Raw genomic sequence first — 25,674 nt, 5'->3', positions numbered from 1 at the left:
GCCACTGGGCCTCTAATGTGTCTGTGGGCTGCAGCTGAGCTCTGTGGTCCAGTGCATGTCTCTTTCCCTGCACTGCAGCAAAACAAAAAGGCAGCCACTGCCGGCCCATTATTGACCGGCCCACCGGGAAAACTCCCGGTACTCCCTATGGCCAATACTGCATCCATCCATCTGTATGTATTCAGGGTCGCGGGTGGGCTGGAGCCGATCCCAGCTGTCATTGGGCGAAGGCAGGTTAAACCCTGGACAGGTCGCCAGTCTATCACAAGGTCGACAAACAACCATTCACACTCATATTCACACCTACGGGCAATTTAGAGTCATCAATGAACCTATCTCCATCCTGCATGTCTTTGGCCTACCCGGACCTTAACTATTAAACTTTCACATCATAAAACTGTGATTTGTTCCGCATGCTGTTGGACGTGTTTTGGTGTAGACTGGTGTGAGCGGTGGGTTCTGAAGTATGGAGATATGTTTTATTTTCACTGGGGAACACAAAGTAGGGACTACAGCAATCCACAAGCAGACATTAGAGTGGAGGAAAAGTACAATGACAATAACACAGATGAAACATTTCCATTGGATATAGACTGGGTGTCCTCCAATCAGAAAATAGGGGTTCAATCATAAGCTCCTCCAGTTCACATGTTTAAATTGGGCAACATCTGAACCCCAAATTGCTTCTGAAGGTTGAGCCGTCGGTGTGTGAGAGAATGTGTATTATTTAGTTTCTGATGGGCCAACACAATATTCACAAATTCAAATCTACCAATTCAAGTCCAATTTAATACCTTTTCCATGTCACTCATTACAACATTCAAACTAATGTGTTTCAGTTACAAGTAATTTTTGTGCCTGCGCCACATTTTTTTCTGTCTGATGGAATAATATTACGATACAAAACCAATGTTAAGTTGAGGAAAAACATCATGAAGGGTCATAAAAACCTGCCCACCATGGTGGTCTCTGGATGTTGCATAAGAACATGGATGCGTTGAATTCATGTATCCACAATGAAAACGCATCCTAATTAACTTTACATGGACATTGTTTCTAGTTCTAAAGGAGATAAACAAAATAAAAATGTGTGTTCCTTTGTGTAGATGAATCAGTGTATTTTGAATTTGCAAACTGCGGTGGATGGGCAGGTTATATGGCAGCTTCTGTTATCAATGTTGAATGGGTGGATATTGACATGTAGTGTCCAGCACTTTGAGTGATCAGAAGACAGGCTCATTTACTGTTACTTCCTGTAAGTCTCATCATGTTAACATTCTACAAGTGCTTCATAGAAAGTCCTCCTACTTTTTCATGTCATGTTGTCAGTATAAGGTCCAATATCCTGGTTTCTGGTTACCATGGAGAAGCCCTTCAGATGGCCAGCACACATGTGTTTCTATGTTTAGTGAACGCTGGGCCTCATTCTGAACTACCGATGCTCAAACAAACACGGGACTTTGGTCCAGGGGACTGCTGTTGGTCTGCCGTTTCACACTATATAGGAAACATTGACATTTGGAGTGAGAAAATGTTGGAATAAGACTATAAAAATAGTTTAAAATAATTTGAAGTGAAGCAAAACAACATTATCCATCAGCCTTTAAACGAGTGATGTCATGATTCCACTGTAGGTAACAAATGGATGCTGAGCAGATGCTGTGATGCTTTTCTGTTAATGGTGTTACAGTAATGACTTGACTTCACGTTGCTTGTGAGGACAGATTTGAGCTGAAATGATCTCTACTTCTTTAACATTCTCTTTATTGTCCGCCTCACGCTTGTCTTCACCTTGTGTCTTCTTCATCTCCTCTTCCTCTTTTGCACCTCCCTCTAGTTGTCGGTCCCTCTCCTCCTCCATCATTGTCCTCCGTTTGTCTCGCATGACACAGGGCAGACAGTTTGCCATGAAGAGGACAGCAGAGAGACAGAGCAGAGAGAGGACAGCACCGACACCCACCTCTAGCTCTCCAGCCCCCTGTCCTTCCACTTCCTCCTCCCTCCTTTTTTCTCCCTCCTGGCTCGGGGAGAAGAACACAGCACCCTCCTCCTGTCTTGGCATCAGCATGGCTCTTTCCAAATTGTTCCGACTGACCATCCCTCCTCTCGCTGCCTCCTTCCAGTTTCTCTTCCTACTGAGTTTGTCATCATAGTCACTGCTTGTGTTCTCACTGTCGTCCTCGTCATAGATGTCTCCGTCTGACTCAACCAGCATGTCAAGCTCAAACTTCTCATCCTGATCCCCTGCTGGCTGCAGGACGCCCAGGTCTAGGTTGACTCTTATCCAACCAGATCCTCTGGCCAGCCTCCTGGTCCAGCCACCTCCTTCACTGATAGAGTTGGAGGTACTTGGCTGCTCAGCGCAGGTAGAAACCAGTAATTCTGCACGAAGTAAAGGCCCACCTCCATCGCCCTGGGCAAAGATCTGTTGGCCTGGGTCGGGCGTCACCACAACCACGGTCTCAGCCAATGAGGAGAGGCGCAGGAGAAAGGGAAGGTCGCTGAAGGAGGAGAGGAGGGAGGCAGAGTCATCACTGAACTGGAGCCAGACGCTGATGAAGGCCTCCTGGAGATATGAATGAAAAAACCGAAAATCTATTCATCTGTATTTTCATATCAAAATCCAGTCATCATTTCTTCATGTTAAACAAAATATGAGCTAACGTAAGCGAGTATCAACCAATTTTAAGCCATTATATAGTTACATCCTGCCATCAAATCTGAAACTCTGAAGGGAGGTGTACGTGGAGCCACAGTATCGCCCTACATTCTGAGCATACCCACTTTTTAGTGAATGATTGGATTCAAACAATAACGCTCACATATTTCGTTTCATTGTCACAGTATAGAAGATAAAGATGCTAATAGTTTACCATTGTAGCCAATGTTAAATAGGTCTAAATAAATGAGGCAGTAAATATATTCGTAAATCTATGTACAAATACACACCGACTCCCTCGTTTCACACAGTTAGTGTCCGATCGGTCCCAATCTGTGCATGTGTGGCCGTGCCAGTACCCAGTATGCCCCTGTCTAGCCATGATGCTAAATGGCACTTCAACTAGACCTGCTCACATTTCTGTTGAGGTAGGCTACCCAGTCCCAATTACAAAACGTTTTTTTCTTACAATTATCGTATGCTATTTCTTCATTACATTCACTTTTGGTTGAGTCTGGAAATCAACTGTATAGCTTTTGATTATTGAATGCGCAGTGGAGCTTTCTGAAAGCTGTTTAGGGAGCAAGGTTGCTAATATTACATCTACCTTTAAGTTTTAGTTTTGAAACAAAAACAATCTCCATCCAGATGATAATTGAGGAGCTGTTTAAGAAATAATCTCCATTCTTAACACTCCGCTTAAACTCTGTGGTTGGCTGCTTCATTATAGAAAACACCACAGATTATTTTTGTACCTCCTATCATAAAATGTCTATGATAAACCTCCTCAAACCATAAACTGTACCCTCAGACATCTGCTCCTTCATGTTGATGCCGGACATGCCGTCGCAAATCTCTCAAATAGTAGTTGGGCCCTTGTGCATGCAGACAGTAGAAGCATTATGCAATTCAATACAATTTTATTCATAGTGTCATATCACAAGAGAAGTTATCTCAGGACACTTTCCACAGAGCAGGACTAGAACACGCTCATGATGTTCAGAGTCAAAATGCAGACTTAAATGTGCAAAACTACAACACAGCAACGACTGTATTTGTTATTTTTGTTAAATGGTACTCATAGATTCTGGGAGTTTCCCTGTGTGCCATTATATTGATATATTTATATATCTCACTGTGCACACCACAATGCTGTTTTTGAATATCTGCTTCATTTTAGGGCCTTCACTCTGAAGACTACATTCTCTCACCTGGTGATGGTTGTGCAGGATATTGTAGGCTGTTACTGTTGTTGTGACGATGGAAGGGTGGGCGGGGCTTGACATGACTGACATGCCGAGGCCGCTGACTACCTGCACCGACAGGTCACCGGGGGTTACAGGGTCAGAGGACACAGTGATGTCACATCTGCCCAGCACACCGTCCCACTGTTCAGAGACGACCTGAGAGAAAGAGACACATAATGATGGTGATAATGCTCTGTAGGTGAAGATGTTACAACTGAACCCCATCACCTACATGGAGTGACGTCTTTCCTGGCTGTAAACCAATCAGGTTGTTCTGGTCATCAAGGGCAGCCACACGAGGATTGTCTACTCTCAGCCAGTCACGGACCAGCTCTGTGACATCCACGAACCAATCAGATGAGCCCAGGAGGTGTGTGGTTCTTCCATGAGAATCCTGAGCTGTGAACTGAGTCAGAACCTGGACTGAGGAGCGTTGATACACTGGTTCACATCTAGAGAGAGACGAGGTACACAATGCTTTAACACATCTGTGAGATAATACACATGTTACCGATACAGCAGAAAATACATAGAAAGTTTTGCCACCACTTCCTGTGGTGTTTCTGAGCTCCAGTTTTTATGGAGCCATTTTTCTCTGACATGAAGATGGGGTACAGTTTGCTGTCAATGCCAGTCTTCCCCTGATCTACAGGTGACACTTGTTGGGGATGTAGCAGGAGCAGATTTGGTTATCAACAGCTAATTATTAATGTCAATATGATTATCGATATTAATAATTATATTTAATATATTATGATATAATCATGAATAAACGGGGCACCACCCTGGGATCAGGGAAAAGATAACCAAAAACTGTATTCAGTCTCAATATAAAGGTTTTATACTCACATGCCAATCATTGTGATCATTGGCATAAAAGTATAAAAACAATCGAACAGTTAAAAAGGCGTGAAATTCGAGCACTAGCCTTCACAACCTGCTGTTATCCAGTGACATATACACAACAAACACAAGAGACCGCTAGTTATAATATAATAAGATTTATTAAAATCAGTAATAATGATCACATTATTACTGATTTAGCGATTTAGTCAGCTGACTTCAGACAGGAGCTGGTTGCTGGAATGCAGGAGACCGTTTGTGGTCCTCTTCTGCAGGCAAACAAAAGGATCGTGCGGTTGTGGCGATCTCTCAGGATCCAAAAACGAGTAAAAGAAAAGGGGCGAGTCGCGGAAAACGGGGGGGAAAACAGTCTGTCACTCGTCCAGCGAGTTTGGGAAAAGACTGTGGCCTAAAGGCTCATTTATGCTCTATGCTAGATACGCATACGGATATGGACGGAGCCTTCTGTCCGTTCTCTGCGTATATTTCGTCCGTATTTCTGTCCGTATCCTACGGTGGCCCAGAGGTGTCAGGCCAAATACAAAAGCCACAACACAAATACAAAAGCCACAACACAAATACAAAATCTACAACACAAATACAAAAGCCACAACACAAATACAAAATCTACAACACAAATACAAAAGCCAGAACACAAATACAAAATCTACAACACAAATACAAAAGCCACAACACAAATACAAAAGCCACAACACAAATACAAAAGCTACAACACAAATACAAAAGCCACAACACAAATACAAAAGCTACAACACAAATACAAAAGCCACAACACAAATACAAAAGCCACAGCACAAATACAAAAGCTACAGCACAAATACAAAAGCCGCAACACAAATACAAAAGCCGCAACACAAATACAAAAGCCGCAACACAAATACAAAAGCCACAACGGAAGTGACCTAAAACACGGATAAACTCAACTTCCCAAAATGCATTGCGGCTCGTCTGACTTCTGAAAAGTTTTGGATAATGGCGGACGATTGCGGTGATTCTGGCGACAGTCAGCAACAAACCGTGTACACATGTAAGTATACTGTAACATGATTTTATGTTTCCAGCTGACTTTTAAATCGTATTGATAATGAACGTTACTTTATTGTTGTTGGAATTGTACGTTAACGTTACGAATCGAAGGTCCTGCTAGCCGGCTCGCCCACTGATGCTAATTTACCATAGAGGTTAGTGAGCTTAAGCGAAGCAGCAAATGTGCCGTTTTTACCGACGTTAACTAAAAAGATAGTGCTTATGTTAAAACGTGGTTATATATTTACTAACGGTGGTAAATAACATGGTGCATCATTGTTCGTTAAAGGGAGGGATGCAGACACCGAGCGCCTCATCCGGTGGAGGGAACGATAAGGAGAAGTTCACCGGCAGGAGGAATGCTGCTCTGAGAGGCTTCACTTGAGAAAATGTGGTGTTAAATGTTATAATTCTCATATGCAGTGCTTAAGTACCACTGGTGCATATTTAGCTACTCAGTGATATAAGGTTGAACATCAGCGTATATAGATGGGAGATGTCCTGCTCTCCTGAGATGTCTACCTGAAACGTTCTGTTGAACAGCAAGAAATCATCAATGAACTGTAACACTTTTCTATGTGCTGTTCTTCATATAGGATGTTTCTTAAAGATCAGGGGTGGAGGGAAGGTGGAGCTGGATGAGCTAAGAAGAAGTGGGAGACCCTCAAGCAGAAATACAAGGTGAGTTGTAAGCAGTTTAAAGTATTGAACTCTACATGCTTTATGTGAAGCATAAAAGAAACAAGATGAAGTTGTCTTTCTTATTAATAATCAGGCAAAGTCAGTGCTGGGTAATATCTACAATGTGTTAAAACATCAGAGTCCATTAAGTTGATCCCATGTGGAACAATATTACAGTACATATTATAATATATGACTAGTGGTGAATAGCTGAATCATGATTATGAGAAGTGTTTGTATGTATGTATATGTTGTTTATTGGAACTGAAGATGTCAGCACTGAGGGAGGTGAGGTCACTGCTGCACACTGGAAGTGTTTGTTGTCATGGATGAGGTGATGGAGCAAAGACCTGCTATTACCCCACTACACCCCATCTCCTCAGCCATGATGCCACCCATTGCAGCAGGGTCTCTCCTCCAGAGCAGGAGGGAAATAGACCTGCAGGCCTAAAACATGAGTCAACAATCATATATATATTCAGATATTTATTATTTAGATTTGTACAGATCATCAGATATATCCCTAAAACATTTAACAGGAAACATTTGTCTGTAAGAACTTCTACTGTGTGGTATTACTTATAAACTGCACCACTGATAAACAAAAATAAAACCCCAACAATAATCATGTTCCTGCAACACAGGGATCTGGACATTTGGAGCAGACACTGCAACTGCGAGCCTCTGAGGATGTCCCAGGACTGCTGGAGAATCTGAGGATGTCCCAGGACTGCTGGAGACTCTGAGGATGTACCAGGACTGCTGAAGTGGCTTGTTGGCTTTGTTGCAGTCACCCCCATCAAATATCGACATGGAACCCATCTGTTTTTTTTTTTCTTCAAGTTTTATTGATCACATGTTTTGTAAAAAACAGCATTCTTTACATACAGTGAAATTAAAAGGGGTAAAGCAATCTGTCTGTCACTGCAAAAAAAAAAAAAAACTAAGACTTTTATAAATAGTAATGTATTTAAAAAAAAAACAGTTGGCATCTGCCCGACTGCAGCAGGGTAAAGAGGCCAGCATTTGGGTGAGAGGCGTCAGGCCCGATTTTCCTGGCTCTCAGCCTCACCCTCTTGCTGTACATTTCCTCCAGCGTGGTGAGGGATGCCTTGATACCCTCTGCAATGCAGCTCGGTCCCGTGCAGTGCAGCTTCCATAGCAGGCTGAGGTACAACCTGTGAGGATGCTCTCAATGGCTGCGGAGTAGAAGGTCCTCAGGATGGAGGGGGAGACCTTAAACTTCCTCAGCCGCCGGAGAAAGAATGTAAACTATATATAAGGTATGTTCTGTTAGTAAGCAGTAGACGAGGTTCTCTTTGGAACGCCTTGAAAGACGGAGGTCCTTCCTTAAATCCCCTCCCCCAGCGGGGGAACATGAGTATTGACCTGCAGTACAGCCCTCTGGCACCAACCTGTAACAGAAAACACAAGATATTACATTTATTCTGAATGATTTCCTGTTAATTTGTTGATGAACAGTACTTATTTCTTATCATACACATATTGCAACCTGTATATATAACATGGATTATTTGTCTAATAAATTGTTCACTAATAGCCCACTACTTGTTTTTTTTATCCCACCAAACTCATACATGATATGAAAACGGCTTATATTAACCAACATGTCTGTTGATTTTGTTTATGCATGCATATGCCTGTCTATTGATAATCAAATAACTTATTTAAACCAGATAAGTGATATTACTTACTTCAGAGGGAAATCCAAATTCCATGTATGTGAATAATGTAGCTCCTCCGACGGCCGATTGCCTCCGTCGTCTCCGCGGTGAAGGTGCTGGTGTTCCGTGGTCAGAGGAATAATACAATCTATGAACATTAATGATCGATAAAAGCTGCTTAATAGTCGCGATATATGGCAAGGGAAAGCAGCTACTCGGGTAAGAGGAAGAAAGCGAAAGCGTGAGAGCGCGCATAAAAACGGTAGAAAACATTTGACAATAATACAAAAATATTTTAAAATATTGAATTAAGTGTAATACTAATTATGCTTTATATTTTGATAAGTAATGTCCATTAAACGGGAGCTAGAACTGAAATCGATTCAGTTATGTGAGAGAAGATGAGGACGAGATGTCAATAAAGTAAAAAAAAAAAAAAATGTAGTATGAGGTGTTTGAGGTCACTTCCATTGTGGCTTTTGTATTTGTGTTGCGACTTTTGTATTTGTGTTGCGGCTTTTGTATTTGTGTTGCGGCTTTTGTATTTGTGTTGCGACTTTTGTATTTGTGTTGTAGCTTTTGTATTTGTGTTGCGGCTTTTGTATTTGTGTTGTAGCTTTTGTATTTGTGTTGTGGCTTTTGTATTTGGCCTGACACCTCTGGGCCACCGTAGTATCCTGCAAGCTTGCGGATGCGTACCGATACGGACCAAACGTTGCAGTTCCAACGGAAATTGTGGGGGCAGTGTCGGGCATTGTACACAGAAAGTTCCGTGAATTGATTTTATTTTATTTTATTTTTATTTGTCTCAAACAAGCACATCAAAAGACAAACAATCTATGTAACAAGAAACAAAACAACAATGATACTGTGCAAGTTTGAGAAGGGGCTGAAAGAAGCAAAGCTTATCAAGTTCAGCCCCCCCTTACATTGTGATTCATGTCATACATCTGTAGTTCCATACAATTCAGAAGATTAAAAACATATTGCTTTAATATGAAATAAGATCATGATTATAAATAAAAAGAGTAAAATTAGCAGTCCAGTTCTTTATAACTGTCCAAGAGTGTATGTTTGTACTTACTTTTAAATTGTTTTAAGTTATTGCACATTTTTATATCCTCATCTAGTCTATTCCACATTTTAACACCACAAAAATAGATGCTAAAACTTTTCAGGGTAGAATAGATGGTAGATTGTTTAAAGTTACAGTTCCCTCTTAAATCATATATGCTTTCTCTGACCATAAACATTTTCTGGATGTTTATTGGTAGCAGCCTATTCCAGGCTTTAAACAAAATCTGACCTGTTTTGAATTTGACCAGGTCCTCAAATCTTAAAATACCCGATTTTAAAAACAACGGATTTGTATGATCAAGGTACCCAGCAAGATGAACCATCCTTATGACTCTTTTTTGTAAAATGCAAATCTTTTGTAAAGTGCTTTTATATGTGTTTCCCCATACCTCAACACAGTAAGATAAGTACGGATCAATGAGTGCATAGTACAGCATTTGAAGTGACTTCTGATCTAAATTTTTTTTTAAACTTTATTGGAGTAACTTTTTAATGTGAACGACGCCCTCAATGTTTTGCTCAACGTCCATTCCAACGTAGAGGACGCATGAAAGCATGAGGGCAGCGACGTTTAGAACGTTGATAACGCACGTCTCTATTTACGCATCTGAAATACTCCTCCTGCTGCCTTGATATTCTGCCAAGAGGCCTTTTTCAAAAATGCATCAAACTGTATGACCCCAGATCTTTTACAGATTGTAAACACGTCTCTTCTGTTAGGTGTCTTCCCACAGGCCTTGAAAACGGCTGTTATCAAGCCTCTCTTAAAATAGAACAATTTAGACACTTCACTAATGAACAATAATAGACCAATATCAAACCTCCCATTTTTGAGTAAAATCATCGAAAAAGCAGTTTTTAAGCAGCTGAACGACTTTATGGTAATGAACAACTGTTTTGATGTCTTCCAGTCAGGATTTAGACCACACCACAGCACCGAGACAGCTCTTGTCAAGGTCTTCAATGACATCCACTTAAACACGGATAATGGTAGAATTACAGTCTTGGTATTACTTGATCTCAGTGCTACATTCGACACAGTCGATCACAACATACTCCTAGACCGTCTGGAAAACTGGGTGGGACTCTCTGGCACAGTATTAAAATGGTTTGAATCCTACTTGAAGGACAGAGACTACTTTGTGTCTATAGATAATTACATATCTGAGCGTGCAAAAATTACATGTGGACTTCCCCAAGGCTCCATTCTCGGCCCTCTTCTGTTCAACATCTACAACAAAATATGTTACCATAACTACGCAGACGATACACAAGTTTACATAACAATATTACCAGGTGAATTTAGTCCAATTCCAGTACTGATTAGATGCATTGAGCAAATCAATAATTGGATGGAGCAGAATTTTCTCAAATTAAACAAAGACAAAACTGAAATCATTGTTTTTGGAGCCAAGGAAGAACGGTCAAAAGTTAGCACCCAGCTTCAAGCGGTAATGCTAAAAACCACAAACAAAGCCAGAAACTTAGGTGTAGTCATGGACTTAGACCTGAACTTCAACAGCCACATTAAATCAGTTACAAAGTCAGCCTACTATCACCTAAAGAATATTTCAAGGATTAAAGGACTTATGACTCAGCAGGATTTGGAAAAACTTGTCCATGCCTTTATCTTCAGCAGGCTTGACTACTGTAACAGTGTCTTCACAGGTCTCCCTAAAAAGTCCATCAGACAGCTGCAGTTAATTCAGAATGCTGCTGCTCGAGTCCTCACTAAGACCAAAAAAGTGGATCACATTACTCCGGTTCTCAGGTCTTTCTTCCTGTCTGTCAAAGAATTGACTTTAAAATACTACTGCTGGTTTACAAAGCACTGAATGGTTTAGGACCAAAATACATTTCTGATCTTCTGCTTAGCTACGAACCTCTCAGATCATCTGGGACAGGTCTGCTCTGTGTCCCCAGAGACAGAACCAAACATGGAGAGGCATCCTTCAGTTTTTACGCACCACATATCTAGAACAAACTTCCAGAAAGCTGCAGGTCTGCTGCAAATCTCAGCTGTTTTAAATCAAGACTGAAGACTTATCTGTTTGCCGCTGCCTTTCAGTAATCAATACTATCTGTGAACTTCTTATGCTGCACTGTATTTTCTATTCCTTGATATTCTTGTTTTTAATGATTTATTTTTATCTTATATTATTATTATTACATTTTAAACTTTATTTTATTATTGGCTGGTTTTAATGAGGGTTTTTCGATGCATTTTAATTTAGCTTTTATTTTCTTTTAATCCTTCTATTTTTTTTTTTTCACTTTATTGTATGACATTTTTATAATGTGAAGCACTTTGAGACTGCCTTGTGTATGAAATGTGCTATACAAATAAAGTTGCCTTGCCTTGCCTTACGCACGAAATGGAAGCATAAATGAGCCTTAAGACAAAGGAACGCTGCAGACGTTAAAAGTTGGCCTCTTGTTGCAGCGGTGTGCTGCGGTGGACGAGTCCACCTCCTGTTGCAACGTGGTGTTGCGATGGAAGAGAAAGTTCTTAAGGTGGCGCCGGTTTATATAGCTCACGTCTGCTCCCGGGGACCCCCTGGGGTACCTGTGGTTGTCAGCCAATAGGGCGCCAGTTGTGTGACGTTGCACTTCGCACCTAGGTGCGAGGTGAAACCAAAATGGCGGTTGTAGTTTTTTATCTCCTTTGTTCCTTTGTCCTGACCGCATGTGAAGGCTTCTGGGCCTTCTTGTAGGCCGCATTGTGTAGTCCTGATGGTGAGGTCCCAACACACTAATGCAACAAGTATGCGGCAATGTGCCCACAAAGACAATTCAGAAGAAGACTGCTAGCTGGTAAAAATGGATGTCAACAATATTGGATTCAAAATACAGTTTTTACAAATGTTTTATGAAGTATATATTGTATTATGTATTATGAAACTAATGCATTCAACACGTGTTAGACCTCAAAGAGCCATGAGTTTAGCTAAGTAATATTGAATGTAAACTGAACCGGATGATGGCATTCAAAATTGTAATCTTGGTGTTTGTAGACTACTTATCTTTTATTATTATCTTTACTATACAGCTAAAGTATATTTGCAGTCTTGATTTTGCTCTCTAAGAAATGTAAAATGACGATGGTGATTGTGCCTAAATGGACTTTATTTTTATGTTTATTTGACTAATTAGCATTATTACAATTCATATTTAAAGTAATAACTACTTCATTGTTCATTCCTTGAACTTGTGTGTGGATGATTTAAAAATGCATGAACATTTTTATTATATTCTAGGTACTATGATTGTGGCTCCCCAGTAACTGAGCACCCTTCATTTCTTTTTGGATCCTCTCGTGGGAAGAGTTTGTGGGGTGAATCTGCGAGTGGAGCCATAGTTTTGTTGGCCTTTTCTTTTCTCTAACGATTCTTACCTGAATTGCTTAGCAAAGGAAATTGACAACTTTCCTGTACAAATATTTTGTGTTGAAGTAAACCAATTGGTCCTGTGGATTTTTTGCCGTTGATTACAATGAGGGGAATTGTTAAAGCGTCCGGGCTAAGGCTTCATTCTTTGGAAAGCTACAGTGATAACAAAAGGATTAATTGAGAACACTCACCACAGGACCCCAACATCAGAAATGTTACACACAGATCCACCTTAGCTAACACTGTAGTCTACATGACTTCACGTTCTTCTTTTGGCCAAAGAGTGTTTAACATTGACTGGTAGGGTTTTACAGCCTATCCATTTAATGACATAGTGTTGCTAAAGAGGACTTTCAGAAACACATACACCCGATCACACCAAGACACGTCTCAACAGGATCATCTGCTTGACAAACGCCCCTTGTCAAAGTGCATCGGTCAATCAGCTGATGATCCTGTGTAGTGGGTTTGTGTGATCAATCAGCTGTGGATCAGCTGTGAGCTCAAATGTGGATGCAAGCCGACCTGGTGCTGTTGATGTTGCTCTGCTGTTGGGTGAGGTGGAGAGAAAAAAGACCATAGAAAGATACTAAAAATGTAGGCTATAGTCCCCTTTCATTGTCCTACCACATCTACTGCGATCCAAAAGGGAAGGAAGTTCAATCCAATTGGATTTATATAGCCCAAAATCACAAATCACAAGCGTATCAACAAGTGTTTCTCATGTTTCTAGCGATGCTTTCTATCGACGTGTCTCGGTGTGATGAAGTGCCTAAATAAACCAGAGTGGAGAGACATTGTTGATTTCCCCTACCCTTCCTTTGTGAAGTGGTTCCAGCCATCGATGGCATTGAGAATGGGGTCTGCCAAGGTCACTCGCAGGGGCACTGAAGGAGCCCATACCTCCACACACACGGAGCCACGGAGCGCACCCAGTAGAAACTCCACCACTGCACAGGTGCTACCCAATCCTGATTCACTGCCGTCCACAAAGAGGGTGGAGCAATCGCCGGACACCTGTGGTCACAAGTTTTAATCTCTTAATATAACAATATGATTTATATAATGTGATTTATGTTTCCCTCAACAAGTTAATGTTAGACTATGTTCATGTCCACGCTAGCTGTTTTGCATTGAGGTGATACTTGAGGCTCGATGTGCTGCGGTGATATGCAAATTCCTTGTTGCATAGCTTGCACACAACCATGCTCTTATCGACGCTTCCATCCGTTCGTTTTTTATAACAAAATTTCCCATCCACGGGGCCAACCAAAGCGATCTCATCAGTTTCTTCGTTCATGTTCACTGTGGTTTGTTGTTGTCTGAAGTCATGAATGCCAGTTGGTGCTCCAGTATAATCGGTCCGCCTGAAACTCATCCAGGGAGAAACTTTCCGCGGCGCAAAAATAAGTGTGATTAAAATGCGTCAATTTTTTTAACGTGTTAATTTTTGTGTAATTATTTAATCTTAATTAACGCGTTAAAGTCCTAATATCTATATTTTCAGTCAATATCATAGTTCTTCATCAAAAAGTTGTGTCAAATTGGAGTGCTCAAATTCCGTTCAAATTCAAGCAGCCGCTTTATTTCATCTCTACCCACTGAACTACAGTGCTGCACCACATAGAGTGGCTTATAATTACATTATAATGCTTTATAACAGTGATTATAATGCATCATGAAAATATTATAATGCATTTCAACTATGGGAATAATAACACTACGATCCTTGCAGTGAGTGACCAGCAACTTTGAATTTTAATGATCTTAACAAGTCCTTATAAAATGCTTTATAATGTGTTATGATTGCTGGTATGAAGCATAATGAATATTTAGCCTATAACTATAATTATACATTTCTATAAGAAGATTATAATGCATTATAAATATGTTAAAAGCCATGGACAGACATAGAATGTATTACTTTCAATCATCATGAATCATCTAATCTCTTTTGATATTGATGTCAAAGATCACCGTTGAAAATATGTTAAAACCCCACAATCCACCTCCTGACTAAATCCTGAAAAAACGATATACTGGACGATGAGTTGTGATTTATTTTGGCTAGTCTCACCACATATTATCACTCAGGTCTAGCTTGTTTTATTTCTTTTAACCAATCCCACTCGTCTTTGGTGAGCCCAGGATGCAGCGACAGACGTCGGACTATATTTTGGTAAAACTGTCCTGGAAACAGATGTTATTCTTCTGAATCTGGGTCACATGTGTGTAATATCAGACCAATGTTTGGACAGATTTGTTTGTGTTGGACCTTGACAGTGTTCTCATCTGTTGAGTGGCAGGTGACTGCAGAGGTGACATCTGACACCTTCCCATCACGGTTTACGGCCAGCACAATGACAGGAAGTGACAACGGCTGGTTGGTCAGTATGGCTGTGTTGATGATCGTGTTACTCTGAGGATAGAACAAATACGTTGAAGCAGATGAAAGATGGAAAAAATGATGGTCACTGGATAGATGAGATACCTCTGTGATGGGAGCGATGCTAAAGATGTGTCGATCAACAAACGAGAAGATGCTCACTGCAGCCCCATGTGGCGACGGGAGGCTGATGCGCCCAGAATACTCCAGCCACCACTGAGCAGACACCATCATTGCAACACCAAAGCTCTGCCTCAGGCCATTCACTGACAGACACACCACCTGCTGGAGAGAAGAGGATCTGCAGGGCAACAGAGATGAGATACCAGGGTGCAAGTATGCATCAGTGTGCCATGGTCTGGTGTTTTTGTCAGTTTTTTTATTGGGAAATTCCCCCACTTGTCATGTTCAACCGGGTCTCCTCCTAAATTGTGTTCCCATATAACTAAACCACACCAATTAAACCTTTTATTCTTCTGGATCCTGAAACTGCTTCCGTAGCTCTTCAATCTCCAAGGTTGTGATGTAGCTTGAGGCTGGGATTCCACACCAAGATTAAATGTGAGTGTTGGTTCTAACCACTGCTTTACCTTAGAAGTACTATCCTGTCAGTTCAGTCAAATGTGACAGGCAGGACTGTACCTGTATAATAGGGGAACACTGACTCTATTTCCAGATCAGGGTCAAGTGACCACCCCCCCCCCCCCCCGGACATCTGAGGGATTAGGCAACACAGCTACATTGTTTTAGTCAACACAACTTCATAGTTGGGTTTAGACAAGCAAACTACTTGGATAGGTTTAGTAAAAAAACATCATGGTTTGGATTAAAATGACATGAAATTGTAACAAAACAAAAACACAACAATGCTACTTGCTTCTAAAGGGACACTAACATCAGTCTCCTGGTCAAAGCCCTATGTTTTTTGACCCACCCACCACCCAGACCTCCTCCCTATGTGTACTTCTAGGACTCTTTAAATCTATTTTGTGATACTTCAAGGGCAAATGTAATCCACCACAACATACTTTTCACTGGAAACATAATTCAAAATGCCATTTAGATTTGTGGGGAAGTAATCAGGTCAAGTTCTTCGACCCCTATTGCTGTTGCCAACTTCATGTCCATCCATCGTCTATCACTTATCCTGGATTCAGGGGCTGGAGCCGATCCCAGCTGTCATTGGGCGAAGGCAGGGTACACCCTGGACAGGTCGCCAGTCCATCGCAGGCCCAACATATAGAGACAAACAACCATTCACACTCACATTCACACCTACGGGCAATTTAGAGTCATCAATTAACCTATCCCCATCCTGCATGTCTTTGGACTGTGGGAGGAAGCCGGAGAACCCGGAGAAAACCCCAACTTCATATGCTTCGGAATAAATGTCAGTAAGATACGTGTTGGAATCTGGTCTTTGTTTCTCTGCATGGTATAATATGCAAATATATTTTTGACCTACTTGTGTGCAACCTTGAATGTGCTCTGTTTGTGGACGAGGATGGACAACACGTCATGTTTGGAGCCTTGGCTTTTCTCTAGTGTTACTGTCCAAAGGTCAGAGGTCACAGTTTTCTGGGACACCATCGACACCAAGCCCTTCTTCACCTTCAGCCTGAAGACACACACAGATGTGTAAAACAAGTGTGTAGCAAGTTGGTAGCTAGTGAAAACAAGACAGCAAGGTGAAGGTAATGTTGTACTGACCTTATGACAACAAACTCAGCACTGACGTTGGCTCTCAGCTTCACAGACACTTTGATTGGCTCTCCTATTAGGACCGGACCCCTGTGATAGCGAATCATAACATGGGGGTCCAAGCTAAGCTCCTCCTCTTCCTGCCCATTTAAACAGGTTTCTTCTTCTTTGGTCCTGTTCTGCTCTCTCTCTTCCTCCTCCTCTTCCTCCTCATCCTTCAGTGTCACTGCTTTGATATGAAAGAGCTGCTTCTGGGACTGAGCTGCTCCATCCTGCATACATCTGGATAGACGATCAGTTGGTACAAGCAGAAGGACAGATGTTGGATAATGAAATGAAAGAATGATATCCATGAGTCGAAATGTTCCTATTCATTCACGTACCCTGGTGGCGTCAGCTTCAGGTCAGCCACAGTGTCAGATGACGAGTAGTAAAGTTGTATTTGGTTTCTTGTGGGAACCTGTTGGTATCTAAGGGACCAAAGAACATCTTTATCAACACCTGGATGGTATCTGAATGATCAATGACATTCATTGATCATCCTCATCCACAACTCACTAATGGAAACTGCTTCGAACACATCTGTCCATACCCAATTTAGGTGCCAATTAGGTTAGTTAGAGGGCCCGAGCACCAACAAAAATCTTCTAATCATCCATCCATCGTCTACCGCTTATCCTGCGGTAGACGATGCGACTTCAGGGTCGCGGGGGGGCTGGAGCCGATCCCAGCTATCATTGGGCGAAGGCAGGGTACACCTGGACAGGAGGCCAGTCTATCGCAGGGCCAACAACCATTCACGCTCACATTCACACCTACGGGCAATTTAGAGTCACCAATGAACCTATCCCCATCCTGCATGTCTTTGGACTGTGGGAGGAAGCCGGAGAACCCGGAGAGAACCCACACTCACACGGGGAGAACATGCAAACTCCACACAGAAGGAACCCAGGACCCTCTTGCTGTGAGGCGAGAGTGCTACCCACTACACCACCGTGCAGCCATCTTCTAATCATTATTATTATAATCATAAAGCACTGACCAAGTTCTTCTAATCATTATTATTGTTAGTATTTTTATGATTAGGACAAGAGCACTGAGAAAAGTTCTTCTAATCATGAGTTCTTTTGTTGTCTGAGTGAAAAGATTATCTCTCCACCCAGTTCACATTTCATGTGTATTGGGACTTGACCCACTCCTTTATAGTGACATGGTGATTTTCACCAGACATACCACCATGTGGCCCATATACCTGAGACCCAGGTGTGCATGGGCTCATTGGTTAAGGCACAAAAGTCAGTCATGAGATGGGGGAGTGCCGCTCAGATAGGTTGTCCACTGCCAAGCCATCTGCCATTAAACCATGACATCTCCCTGGCCAGAGCACCACGGAACATTGGCCAGCTGCCCTGCCAAGAGAGCGAGACAGCTGTCTGTTCTGTCCAGAATAGGGGTGGGCAAAAAAATCGAATCACTTAAAAAAGGAATCGTGACCTCAAGAATCCGAATCGAATAGAATCCTGAGTGAGACACCCAACGATTCTCACCCCATGCCTTAATTCTCCTCTGTGCTCTGTTCACCTCCAGATACTGTCTGTCAGTCGCCAAACAAATCTCCAGCCTGCCTCCCGACTCTTTGCCCCCCCTTCAGCCACGAACCCGGCCACTCACCTGCAGATGCCACCTGCCTGGACCTCTCGAAACCCAAGGAACCCCCCAAATTCTAGAGCTTCTCCGTACTTTTCCAGAATAAAGTATTTCCTGTTTAAAACCACACTGCATTTTGGTTCGATTCATTGATAAATCATAATAATCCTTATTATTAGGGTCAGAGCACTTCCAAAGTTCTTCTAATCATTATAATTACAATAAGGGCCAGAGCCCAGACAAAGTTCTTGTAATAATGATTATTATTTTAATACATTTTTAATTATTTCATGGGACTTTTATTTTATAATGGCTTATTTATTTCATTAGACTTGTATTTCATTATGATATTGTCAGTGCCCTATCCTTCCCAACCAATAATCCTCCTGTTCTGTTCTGTAGTCCAAAGGTAGCTACACTGTGCTTTTTGTTCTTTTCTTTGGTACAATGTTCATAGTTCACAGTGGGACCTGCTGGGGATTGCTTGGTAGTAGGATAAAGGTGGCTACCTCCACCCTAATATTAAAACGGCATTTTAAATATAAACGATCTCCACCCAGACAACATTTTCAGAGCACTTTCAGAAATAATCTCCATACTTACTACCACTGATTCCCTGATTTGTCACGTTTGAAATGAAACAAAAGTTAAACAATGTCTCCTTTAAGACTTCACCTCAGAGAAGGAGTGGTCGTCCGCCGGTGATTGACAAAGTTGCCATGATGGCGCCGGCTCCGCTGCCGTTCTCGCTTCTGCTCCCAGCGGCGATGAAAGTGGGTGTTACTGTGCCACTTTTCCAAATCCTGATGTGATTGGTTGGTGTGTTGACCCTCAAACCAGTCGGTGGGCAGTGTCAGAATGACCACACATAGCCCTAGAGGAGGCTGGCAGACAGGACAGGAGCGATGGATGGGCCGGTTCGGACGGACACAAAACACAAGGTGAAGACAGAATATGATCCTCACCTGTGTGATACAGGAGCCCTTATGCTCCTCTGTCTCCTTGAAGGCATGCAGAGTGATGCAGGTCCCTCGGGTGCTGGTGTCACCCCTCTTGTGGAACAGCATCCTCACCCTGAACCTCTTGTCCCTCCCTCGCTCCACATGCTCTGAGAGGAGGGAGGCGGACAGAAGGGGGGACAGAGGGAGGACGGGCTCTGATATGAGCTGTGGAAAAAGAGAGACAAATGTTGCTAGTTAGCATACATTGGCGTCTTCAGTCAATTTAGCCACAGATCTCCTCTCATTACCTGTGTCACTGAGTAAGGGCCAAATGAAGCTTGAAGACCTGGTCTGGGTGCCTGGCTGGGTGGGGGCTCCATGAACAGGCTCTGGGAGAAGGAGAAGGGGCTGGAGTTGGAGAACAGGGGGCCCAGCTCTGTCTGAGACAGAGGGAGGACCTGCCAGGATTTAGGGACAACCGACATGTGGACTGGAAGGGACAGAGGGAGAGGAGGCTGCAGGAGGGATGGAGGGACTGAGGGAAGAAAAAAAGATGTGACAACCAATATGTTATGGTACATTACTTATGCAAGTTTGAACACAGGATCAGTGTTTATTTGCATCACCTGGGCTAGACACGCTGGAGAGGTGGCGGGTCTTACGTCCATGTAGACACCGACCATGTTTCACCAATTGTGGCTGAAATAACCGCTATTGCTAGTCCCAGATACTGTAATAAAACATTGTTCTGTCTGAGTTCATAACGTCACCCAGAGGTGCTCATTGAATTAAATTGAGCTGTATTCTCTGTGAATAGACACACTGAGGCTGGTTTACTACAGTGGAATGAACCTTAAACAAACAATTTTGTTGTGATTGAATTCCAATAAATTGATAAAAAAAAAGGATGTAATGACATAATGATGGCAATTTTGTCTGAATTTATGGTATGTTAGGTCTGTCTGCAAAATGATAAGCAAACAACCTTTATTATGCTTGTTTTCTGAATGGCATTTACGTCATTTGCACGTGAATTTGGGTCTTTGAATAGAAAATGGTGGTAATTGCACCATGTGACCAATTTGCTTATTAATGAACAATATATAAAATTTATAAATAAATAATAAATAACCTTGCTCGACACTAACTTTTTGGAAATAAACAAAAATGTGCAGAATGTCCAGCTTGCTTTCACATTCATCTGTTGAAAAAGGACCGCTTCTTTGCAATCCCTGTTTCAAACACTACGATTTTATCTGGATCCGTTCTCCTGACAGAGGTTCAGATCAGAATCATAATGACTAACAAATTGTTTGGAATTTGTTTTGCTGCATCTGGGACACCTCAAGACATCCCGACAGGAAGTCTAGCATGTTTGAATTTTTTCCCCCGTCACTTTGACCAATAGCTGTACAGAGGGATCTGTACACTACTGTACATAATCGTGAAGAGAAAGAGGAATGATGTTGTGAAATGGAGGAAACATTTCTGTTACCATGGCAACAACAGCCCTGCCTCTTCGATGTTTCCTCGAGTGACGATCAGGACAGAGTGAAGAAAGAAAAAAAAGCTGGAAAGTAATAGCTGAGGTACTTCAGCAACCCGGTGAGGATGACATCACAGCCGTGTTTGGTTGGGGACATGAATCACCATCGTACCGACAATAATATCTGAGCGATCTCCTTAAAATGATGTTCACACACAACTTCAGTAGGCTTCATTGTGAATTACGTTTCAGGGGAAAGTTTTGCATTTTGGGGTGGATTATATTAGCTTTTGGCATGTCACATATTTCACCGGCGTCTGAGAAAGTCCACGTAGGGAGGAGGTCTGGGTGGGTAACCGCTCACAAATGACAGGGCATTCATGAGGAGACTGATGTTTGTGTCCCATTTTGTTTCACTTTCATAGTGATCTAAACCATGATGGTTTTATTAAATCTAACAAGGAAGTTTTGTTGTCTCAACCTAACTGTTGTTCTTTTAGTGGGTTTGTTTTGTTTGTTAAATGCCTGTTTCAAACTGTATACAACTTAGACAATTTGGTCTTGAAAAAAATATGTTTCCCTGGAAACATAAATGAGTATCATTTAGTTGTATGGGAACCTAATTTAGTGAAGACAGAGGTGAAAATGTATTTTTAAACGTCATAAACAACACGCAAACACAAAACAAAGCTCGCTGGGTTATGCTTAGGTTGTCAACAGGACAGAGGTAGAATGTTAAATCTAGATGGGATCTTTTAAAAAAAGAGGCGAGGATAGGGAAATTCACGGCAGAGACAAAAACAAGGAGCCAACAGCACTAAAGTGTGAATGAACAAGAAATATTTCCACAAACAAAAACTGTCCATGAGAAGTTAACCATTTAACTTGGACTCTCTGAAGGACCACAGACAAAGAATCAATCAACTCACCCACAATGGAAATCCAAAAGAGCCTCAGGATACAAACTCCTCTTCTGGTCCAACACACACTAGCCCAGCTGACGTCTGCCATCACTACGGACCTGATGCAACACACAAGTCAATATGAGACCATCCAGCAGCAGCATTAACAACCAGTGTAGGAAATATTGATATTTGAATTCAATATTCATATAACTGTAGTTAAGGGCTGAGTGTGCATTTAGTAGCTTCTTGTGTAGCTTTTAACCAATCACACGTCAATCACACGTCTTCATCAGCAGATCAGATGTCAAACTTTGAAGCTAAGTTGGAAGTCCTAAAAGTTCCCACAATCTTCATTGTTCAAGCATTTCTGTTGAAACAAACAGTTGAGCTGATGAAAACCATGTGATATGGTCAAAAGCTCCAGAACAAGATCAATAGATTGAAATCAGCTGATGTTTGTCATCATAAACTGTCAACCTCAATTTCAAATTAAATGTTTTGTAAAAATGTGTTAAAGTACATACATATTTCTATAATCTCCTGAAATTAGCTCACACTATGCATTTTAATTAGCTGAAACAGCATTGACACTGTTGATCCCGTAAAAGGTGAAAAGTCAGATAAGGAATATTGTGCGGAAATATTTAAAAAAGTTATTGTAACACTAGTGTCAGAAACACTTCAGACACTTGCCAACTGCAAAAAAGTGACTGTTAATGTTAACGTAGTTTCTTATTAGTCATGCTAGCTTGCTCCAGATGAGTTAGCAATGATGGATGATGACCACATACAATGGTTAGCTCAGTTATGTAACAGTTTTGGTTAGATCTAGGGTGTCCTGGATGGAGAGGCATCACACGTGGGCCAACTAAAACTAAATAAGTGTATACTAACAAAAACATCCATCAGCACATTTCAAAGAGAGAGCCATTCTTTTTGAAAACTTTTTTTATTGACCACACATAGAGCAGATCCAATGTCTCTATGTCAAAGCTAAAAATAAACAGTTTTTAGAAATTGATACCAATTATTGTTACACAACGGCTGCAAGGAGGAAACAATCAGAGACTCCATATCATAGACACAGGGACTACGAAAAGGACTAAATTAATTACATGTTTTAACTCCAGATTCTTAAAGTATAGGCGTACCCCTTTAAGAGCTGTTGTTATTTTGGGTTTATGCAGAATGCAGATCTCCCCGGACTGTGGTGGAACCTGATCCTGACTGCACCGACACCGTGGTCTTGTTTGACTCTTACTGCTAGTATTACTACTGGAATCTCCCGGGGGTCTGGATGTGCTTTCTGGTCTAGAAGAGTCCGCTGAGGTCCTGACCGATGCAGACTGCTAACTGGTCTGATGATGAAGCAGCGTATTGTAGCGCCACCTGCTGCTGTGATGCTGCTCATCATTGACTGCTTTCTGGTCTAAAGGGACATGTTTGAGATGGATTAATCTCAGGGTGACTGTGCCTGTTAATACTACTGCTACTGTACTGTTAATGCTACTACTGTTACTAGTACTGTTAATACTACTACCACTACTGTTAATATACAGTACTAATGTTATTACTACTACTAATACTACTACAACACCAAATGCAGATGAACCCAAGGGCCTTTTTTCTCACCTTCTGAATGAAGTTTGGATTGAAGGTTGCTAGCTATGCTAACATTGTAGCTGCTACATCAACACTCAAAATAATGTTATCTAGAAATCAACATAGCATAAATACACCATAGACAGTGTATGACATATCATAATGATCAACATGCAACCCATTAATCAATGATTATCAGAATAGATAGGACAAAGCACCAGATCGGGAAATGCTTAATTTGCTGTCTAGCACAATTAACATTGAATGAGTCAGGAAAGACTCCGGATAGAAACAAGCTACAGATAGAAACAGATGAAAGGGAAAGGAGAAATGTGACTGTAAAATAACTGCGTATGTCCACTCTAATACCAAAGCAGGATGGCAAGATAGACCGCATGTTAAGGTCAAGTTGGACCCAGTTTGCACTGTGCTCGTCACTGGGTTCACCGTGGCATGAAAGCCATTGTGATGCAGACCATTCGAGATAATATGGCTTAGAGCACAATGCTGCTGTTGGGGTTCTGTGTGAAAAGGTGTTTTACTCTAGCTGATGTCACAGTGAGAAGGAGCGCTGTCTTGAGAGAGATTTCAACAAAAGTAGAAAGTAAGAGTTTCTGTAGTTGGATTCCCTTCAAATGGCTCTTCACCAAGGGAAGATCTATTGCAGCGTATCCAGAACGCTGCAGCACGCCTCGTCTTCAATCTACCCAAATTCTCCCATGTGACCCCCCTCCTCCGTGACCTCCACTGGCTCCCTGTTGCAGCACGCATCCAATTCAAGACGATGGTACTGGCCTTCAGGGCCATCAATGGAACGGCACTGGTCAAACCTCATGCCCCGAAGCGAGCACTTCGCTCCTCTACTTCAGCTGGCCGGCTGGTACCACCATCGCTGAAATCCAACAAATGTCGCTCAGCAAAGTCCAGACTCTTCTCTGTTCTCGTCCTCAGTGGTGGAACGAACTCCTGACCAATGTCAGGACAGCAGAGTCATTTGCCATCTTCTGAAAAAGACTCAAGACTCACCTGTTCAGACTTCACCTCGACTCTGCATAGCATGACCCACTAACAACACCCCCCCCCCCCCCCCCCTAAAAATGGGGGGGGGGGGGGGGGGGTAATATGTTATTACCTTTAGCACTTTCACCATAGCACTGTTGTTCTTAAGGTTTGTTAGCTGAATAGCTACTACTTTACTCAGACGAGGACCTAACACTTGTTTCGGCAATGATATGTTGTGGTTTCTTTCTTTTGACAAATGTACTTATTGTAAGTTGCTTTGGACAAAAGCGTCTGCTAAATGCCCTAAATGTAAATGTAAGATCAAAATCATGGCAGGACGAAACAGCAGTAGCATATGATTTAACTTCTGATGGGGAGAAATTGTTATCTACCAACATCTGACGGTAGCTTAACATGTAAGTAAAGGGACATGATGTAGGATCTGAGCATCAGTGCTGAAAAGCGGACCACTGAACACGCTGAAGAAGTAAGGACTCTAGATGATGAGCACCGATGGCAGCCCTAACCTCTCCAAGCTGTCTTCAGCAGCTCTGAGCCAGCTCCGCAGGTGGGAGGTCTGACGGGAGTAGTTGTTGACTGCTTGACTGTGCATGTGGGCATAGATTAACGCAACCCAATGCATCACTCATATCCACCTTTCACTGTCCCTTCCTACCATATCTACCGCCATCAAAACAAGAAGGGAGTGGTAAAGTAGTAAAGCCAGCCTCCTGCTCCTTTTGAGTTGCTGCCTGGGCCAAGCATGACATCAATGCGTGGAGCTGAAAAGTTGAGAATATTTAAACTTTTATGTGCCTCTTAAATCTGCTAGAAAAACAAGAGGATAACAAGGGTTTTGAGGCCGATGAATTTCTGATGACGTGCCTCAGTTTGATGCACACAGATACAGTCAGACTCACGCACTTCTACCTCAACTGACATGTTCTGAACAAGGTCAAAGAGCAGAACGTACAACTAAATACAGTATATCACATGTATGTTCCCAAGAAGACAAAAATAACTGTCAGACAGTCACATTATACAACACACACACACACACACAATCCTTTACCCACATGAATCCGTCTATTTCAGCTCCAGATTACGTCTTTTTCCTCAAGACATGTTTGAAGTAAGTCCTTCATCCTTGTTCAGAAAGGCATCACTGCTACCAAAATACTTCACAACAAAATTGACTGAAATTTACATTTTTTTAAAGTAAAATTATTTGAAATATACTTACTTATATTTTTGTCACTTTGGCTATTCCCTGTTGGTCTGCTACTGCTATAAACCTCCTCTCCCTCTTTCTCTCTCTACTCCGTCCATTCACACGATCCAGATGTATTCATCTAAAACGATAAATAATCCTTTCC

General features: G+C 41.9%; 1 protein-coding gene and 1 long non-coding RNA gene across 3 annotated transcripts; one reads left to right on the top strand and one right to left on the bottom strand.

Moving 5' to 3' along the window:
- Positions 1 to 390: 390 nt before the first annotated feature.
- tmem132a (transmembrane protein 132A) lies at positions 391 to 25,674 on the bottom strand. 2 transcript variants are annotated; one of them, XM_084006361.1, is made up of 14 exons: positions 25,542 to 25,674; positions 21,719 to 21,810; positions 19,612 to 19,838; positions 19,328 to 19,528; positions 19,038 to 19,246; positions 17,099 to 17,185; positions 16,725 to 16,997; positions 16,480 to 16,632; positions 15,120 to 15,315; positions 14,904 to 15,047; positions 13,443 to 13,645; positions 4,139 to 4,358; positions 3,871 to 4,062; positions 391 to 2,566 (listed from the first exon to the last, which is right to left on the bottom strand). In XM_084006361.1, exons 2-14 carry the CDS (start codon positions 21,798 to 21,800, stop codon positions 1,685 to 1,687), a joined length of 3,069 nt encoding a protein of 1,022 aa, XP_083862487.1. In that variant the 5' UTR covers positions 21,801 to 21,810; positions 25,542 to 25,674; the 3' UTR covers positions 391 to 1,684. The 2 variants fall into 2 exon arrangements, with proteins under 2 accessions (XP_083862487.1, XP_083862488.1); XM_084006362.1 differs by lacking the exons at positions 21,719 to 21,810; positions 25,542 to 25,674 and adding an exon at positions 19,930 to 19,971.
- On the top strand, positions 6,097 to 7,305 carry LOC311011445. The gene is made up of 3 exons (XR_014596892.1): positions 6,097 to 6,187; positions 6,393 to 6,477; positions 7,122 to 7,305. It is a non-coding gene; the product is annotated as an uncharacterized lncRNA (long non-coding RNA).

This window comes from Eutrigla gurnardus (assembly GCF_963514095.1).
Source record: "Eutrigla gurnardus genome assembly, chromosome: 3".
In the NCBI taxonomy this organism is placed as follows: Eukaryota; Metazoa; Chordata; class Actinopteri; order Perciformes; family Triglidae; genus Eutrigla; species Eutrigla gurnardus.
Note: the sequence above shows the minus strand (reverse complement) of the source record. Positions and strands in the feature narration are given on the sequence as shown.

Excerpts from the sequence above, each read along its gene's own strand:
- tmem132a (XM_084006361.1), bottom strand. The coding sequence starts at position 21,800 with ATGGCAGACGTCAGCTGGGCTAGTGTGTGTTGGACCAGAAGAGGAGTT. Across the intron at positions 15,048-15,119 it reads GCATCGCTCCCATCACAGAG|AGTAACACGATCATCAACAC; the intron begins GTATCTCATCTA and ends TTCTATCCTCAG. Across the intron at positions 13,646-14,903 it reads CAGATGAGAACACTGTCAAG|GTGTCCGGCGATTGCTCCAC; the intron begins GTCCAACACAAA and ends TTGTGACCACAG.